The 5,951-nt window shown below is 57.7% G+C and overlaps 1 protein-coding gene across 1 annotated transcript in view; it reads left to right on the top strand.

The window, feature by feature from the left end:
- Window positions 1-5,475, top strand: part of LOC116943951 (T-box brain protein 1-like) — a 12,012-nt gene extending 6,537 nt beyond the window's left edge. The window contains exons 4-6 of the mRNA XM_032957323.2: window positions 19-183; window positions 998-1,059; window positions 3,560-5,475. Of these exons, the coding sequence (XP_032813214.2) occupies window positions 19-183; window positions 998-1,059; window positions 3,560-4,454 (1,122 nt within the window). The 3' untranslated portion in view covers window positions 4,455-5,475. The remainder of the gene's footprint in view (window positions 1-18; window positions 184-997; window positions 1,060-3,559) is intronic.
- The last annotated feature ends 476 nt before the right edge of the window (window positions 5,476-5,951 follow it).

The following is a 5,951-nucleotide window of genomic DNA, read 5'->3' as shown; positions in this document are numbered from 1 at the left end:
ATGACGTTGTGCTGGCAGATGATCGTGCTGCAGTCGCTGCACAAATACCAGCCCCGCCTGCTCGTGTCCCGCGCGGGAGAGGCGGCGGCGGCCCTTCCGGAGGGGTCCGAGCAGAGCCGCACACACTCCTTCACCTTCCCCGAGACGCAGTTCATCGCCGTGACCGCCTACCAGAACACCGACGTGAGCACCACCAACACCACCACAACCACCACAACCACCTCCACCATCACAACCATCACCACTATCACAAGCATCACCACCATCACCACTACCTCCATCACCACCACGCCCTCCATCATCACCACCGCCACTACGACCACCACCGCTGCCGTCACCACCACAACCGTCCATCACCACCGCCACTGCCTCCATCACCACCACGGCCACAAAAGACAAAGTTCCCCCGTATAGCCTACAACAGACTGTCGTGCCAAGCAAGCATGAAGGCCGGTCAGCCCCGGAGCGCACGGGAGGGTTTGGAGTGGGGGCGATTGAGACCTCCCCGCCCCCCCCCCCCAACTCTGAGCAAGGTTACGCAACAATTGTCGCGATAACCACCCGGTTGACCTGTTGGTCGCGAGGTCGTTATCCTCGTGTCTAGTCATCCAGCAGTGGGTCGACAGGGGTGGCAGTGGAATATCCATACATTGTAGACATTTACACGTTGGGCTATCGTTTGTGTGATCGCCAGGTCGCATTTGTAAAAAAAGCTACGTAATTCAGTGGGGCTTCACCACGTAACATGAAAAAAACCCATCGTCTCGACATCGTCCCCGGCGGTGCCGTAGGTAGGTGTGGAGGCGAGCCTGGGCAGGCGGCGTGGTGGTGGTTGTGGTGGTGGTGGTGATGGTGGTGGTGGTGGTGACGGGGAGGGTGGGGGGGTTTCTGGGGACGATCGCGCCCTTCTCGGATGGAAGTTCGGCAGCGTTCGCGCCGGCCTCGGCGAGCGCCGCGCTAAAGCCCCGGGGCTTGGCCCGCTGCTTCTCGTCCACAGATAACGCAGCTGAAGATCGACCACAACCCATTCGCCAAGGGGTTCCGCGACAATTACGACGCGTGAGTACTGCGAACAACGACGCAGAGAGCCGCGCACGGCACCCACGGGGCCGTCGCGGTCCCCACGTGCGTCTCGGACCACCGCTTGGAGTCGTACAGATGATGCCTGCCACCCTCCCGGCTGTCGGACACTTCGCGCCTCGGTGCTCCGCCCAGCACAGAGAGAGAGAGATATTTAGTTATTGTTTTGGTAACAGTGACATCCCACGTTCCATCCTTGCCCCGACCATTAAAACCATCATCATCGTCATCTCATCCTTGCAATAAATGCGCTGCTGGATGAAGGCCTCTCTCCCGAGCCGCCTCCCGTCTCTCGCGATCCTGCGCTGTAACAATCCACGCAGTGCCCTGCATGTCATCTCGAGCCGTGATACATCCCTTGGCTGCCACTGCCCCGTCACTTCCTTTCGACCACCGACAGACATCGCCATCCCTTCTCACGGCGTGTCCTGCCCAAGTCCCTTTTTACTTTGATCATTATCAATCGGGAATAATGCACTGTAACCTTCCGTATGTTTACAATACAATCGTCGCGTCTACAACCCGACTGCATTTCGATGCGTTGTATAGCAATAGTGGGCGCGTTAACCTCGTAGACGGAGAGAGGGTATCTGGGGGGGGGGGGTGGGGAGAGAAAAAGAGACTTCTGGACATTGGGAGCAGCAGAATAGAACGAGCGACCACCCACTGGGCGAAAGTTGCTGCCCCGTGCGTGTTCACTCCGCGCAACGTTCGTAAAGATAGGCGAGCGACAGGCGTCTACGGCTTGCGTGGCGTCGTCGTGAGTGGCGCGACATCTGTTGGGTGGAGAGCGTTCGCCATCGAGGCGAGAGAGAGAGTCGTGGCTGCGCGTGCTTCTCACGGGTAGGGACGCACGGAGGCAGCTGCTGCTGCTGTGATTGTTGCCGGAGTCAAATGGTTGCCCAACGTCGCCTACCGACGTGCCCACGTGTGCTCGTTTGTACCACCCACGGGCACGGCTTCCACGCGGGGATCTTGTGTGTGTTGCTGTTCACGTGGCCTCAAAGTGCACCTAGCCTGGCACGAGCGCCGTGGTGACATCATCACCACTTAGTGGCGACTGTTGTGTTTACGTGCGTTTGTGTGTTTATATCGTTGTTGTTGTTGTTGTGTGTGCTTGTTGTTGTTTGTGTCTGTGAGAGCGTGCTTCGGGTGTGCTGCTGGACACCCACCCCCTTGTTCACTCACAGCACTTGCCCCAACAGTCTGTTAAGGCTATAAGGGGGATCTTTGTGTTTATTTGTGGTTGTTGTGTAAACGTGTGCTTGTGTGATAGTTGTGTATGTGTGTGATAGTTGTGTTTGTGTGTGATTGTTGTGTATGTGTGTGTGATAGTTGTGTATGTGTTTGTGTGTGATTGTTGTGTATGTGTGTGATTGTTGTGTATGTGTTTGTGTGTGATTGTTGTGTATGTGTTTGTGTGTGATTGTTGTGCATGTGTTTGTGTGTGATTGTTGTGTATGTGTTTGTGTGTGATTGTTGTGTATATGTTTGTGTGTGATTGTTGTGTATGTGTTTGTGTGATTGTTGTGTATGTGTTTGTGTGTGATTGTTGTGTATGTGTTTGTGTGTGATTGTTGTGTATGTGTTTGTGTGTGATTGTTGTGTATGTGTTTGTGTGTGATTGTTGTGTATGTGTTTGTTGTGTGTAATTGTTGTTGTGTGTGCACATTCATGTCGTGAAGAGTAATAGCGGAGTGGTTTGCGCACTGCGCTAGGAACCCGGTCACCTGGGTTTGATTCCGAGGCACGGCTAACATCAGTGGCAAGTGGTTTCTAACCATCGAGCAAAAGACGGCCACTGCATTGCGCGCTTTCAAATGCGCTTCTGCGGCCGTCTGGAACGTCTTGCTTCCGATATGAGGAAACCACTGGCGCTACACACTTTTACATCTGACTTGAAAACTCGTTTCTTTCGAACTGTTTTTTGCGTTTCTGTTTGTTCTTCCCCCGCACCTCCGATAAGCACGGTTCACTACGTAGATACACAACACATTACGTAGATACGTAACACACTACGGAGATACGTAACACAGTACGTAGATACGTAACACACTACGTACATACGTAACACACTACGTACATACGTAACACACACCCACTACGTAGATACGTAACACACAAACACACTACGTATCAGAACTTTCCCTACGTAGTGTGTTACGTATGTACGTAGTAACACACTACGTAGATACGTAACACACTACGTAGATACGTAACACACACACACACTACGTAGATACGTAACACACACACTACGTATCAGAACTTTCCCTGCGGCTCCTCCCGCAGGTCTACCCGGGTCTAAAACGAGTGCCGATCGCGGTGCGTAAAGTATTAAAGCTGCACGAACAACGGCGTGCGGGACGTGGTGCTCGCTAGACCCCCCCCCACCCACCCTGCGCACGTGCGCGCCCCTTCGGTCTCAAGAGGCGTCCGCTGACAGCACGCCGCGTGTCCCGTCCGCGTGTGCGCGCAGCATCTACACGGGCATGGAGGCGGACGGGCAGAGTCCCTCTCCCACCAACTCGCCCCCCTCCACGCAGATCGTCCCGGGGGCTCGCTGCGTAGCGCCGGGGCAGTACCTGCTGCCCCCGTCCCTGGGCTCGGCCATCGCCAAGGCTCGCTACGGCGTGGACGGGGGCGAGCGTGCCGTGCCGCAGGCCCTGGGCCTCTTCCCGCAGGCGGACGACCCCGGCTCGAGCGCCGCCGCCGCCGCCGCGGCCGCCGCAGCCGCCGCCGCGTCCCAGCGCTGGTTCGTGTCCCCCGCCTACGAGCGCGAGCTGGCCCCCTACCCCTACGGCGTGAACATGAAGCCGCTGCCGTTCCAAGCGAGCGCTCACGCCCTCACCTACTACTCCGAGGCCGCCTTCCCCAGCAACGGCTGGAACTCGCTGTCCCCCTATCCGTCGTACGGCGCCGCCGGCGCTCTGGACGCGGCCGACTTGCGCGACGGATCCGCCTCGACCGCCGCCGCCGCCGCCGCAGCCGCCGCCGCGGTGGCCAACGACGCCGACGTTTCGCTGTCCGGCCTCCACGGCTCCGGGGCGCCGCCGCGAGACGGGGAGTTGAACCGGACGCCCGAGCAGCGCGGCGGTGGCGACGGCTCGGGCGTGGAGGCGCCGTCTGACTCGAGTTGGAGCGAGACACCGGCCGCCTACCGCATGGCCCACGCCGACTACGAGGCCGGGGGGGCCGGGGGGGCCGGGGGGTTGGGCGCAGCGAAGCGGCGGCGCCTCTCGGCGGACTGCGCGGCCGCCTCCGCGGATGTCCTGGGCCACGGCGCGACCATGTACCCGCACCACGACGCGTTCCGTGCCAAGGTGAAGGCGGAGGGAGAGTACCTGGGGCTGTTCGTTCACGGACAGGAGTGACGGAACGACGGTCATTCATTCGCTCATCCGATCGGTCGTTCAGTCGTTCATCACCCGACCCTTCCCGTTAACCCCACTCCCCGGGTCCCTGTCCGTTGCTTCTTCGTGCCGTCGATTCGTGCACTCATGCCGTGATGTAATCTTGCGCACAGACTCTGGTGAACTGTGAATTGCTTGTTTGTTAAACGACAGTCATAATCTTAACCCCTCCCTGCCCTCCCTTAGGTAACGTATATGACGAGCGGGGAATGAATGTAATGTATCGTGTCGGTTCGCCAAGCGGAGTGTGTACATTTACTGACGTGTGTACAAACAATAACGAAGATTATACGAGTTGCCCACGTGGCTTGGAAGTTACCTCTGTTGTTGCGAGCGACCAGTTGAGTTGAATTGAGTTCTATCGACCTCCCTGGAGAAGGCTTTTGACTCGTGGAGACCACAGTATATGTGTGTGTGTGTACCGTACGCTGCGCCCCGTGACTCTTGAAATCACCGCTTGAATTTCCCTGCCAAGGCGAGTGGAGCGATGATGGAGGAGGAGGATCGCGTGTTTTCGAGAGAGTCGTGTGCCGCGCGAGTGATGGGTGTCCTCGAGTATTTTGAAACACTTCGCTACCCCGTAATAGCTTCTTTCAATTGCGTCGTCGCTAAATCCGGGAAGCCACGAGACATTGGACACAACAATAAAATAAATCTTATCTCGTACAGTTCACGCGTCTGAGGGCTTCACACCTCGCTCTCACATCTGAACCCAACACCTCACACCTGCCCAGCCACCATCCCCCCCACACACACCTCCCCCCACACACACACACCTCCCCCCACACACACACCTCCCCCCACACACACACCTCCCCACACACACACCTCCCCCGACACACCCCACATCGCACCTGCCCTCCCCTCGTGCACAGGTGAAACCTTCGGTGCTCTGTGAGTCCTTCCTGTATCGCTGTCGGAACGTTTGCGTCGTTCTCACCGTGTATATATTTTAATAAATCTGTACATTTGTTGTGTCGTCTACGGCCCACGTGTCCGCTCCGTTTGGCGCTCACGTGCGCGCGCGCGCGCGATGATTCACGTGAGTTTAATTACAATCAACAACATTTAATGGCGTTCAGCGGCTAATCACCACCACCATCGCCGTCATCGCAGTCACAACCAGCACAACGGGGTTGGCGCGGCGGATTCGCGCCCTGCGCTACGAACGCCGCCGGGCCGAGTTGGGCCGCGTCTGAGCGTCAGCGGTGAGCACGAGGCCAACGAGGTCGGCCTGGGGCGCCGTCGGTGGCCACGGCCTCGCTGGCGCGCACTCCGAGCAGCGCAGCGGCGAGACAGACGCGTGGACGAGACGTTCGTCGTGACAGGCAGTGGCGCTGTTGTAGGCGGTGTTGGGAAGTCTTCACGCAACAGTGTCATCGTCTGTATGGGAATGACAATTATTGGGATTAAGTACAGCGCCGATTGTCAGTCCACTGCTGGATGAAGGCCTCCCCA

Source organism: Petromyzon marinus, chromosome 19, assembly GCF_048934315.1.
Source record: "Petromyzon marinus isolate PM22_M1 ecotype Great Lakes invasive population chromosome 19, UKy_Petmar_22M1.pri1.0, whole genome shotgun sequence".
NCBI lineage: Eukaryota > Metazoa > Chordata > Hyperoartia > Petromyzontiformes > Petromyzontidae > Petromyzon > Petromyzon marinus.
The sequence above is the reverse complement of the archived record's forward strand: the minus strand, read 5'-3'. Positions and strand labels throughout refer to the sequence as shown.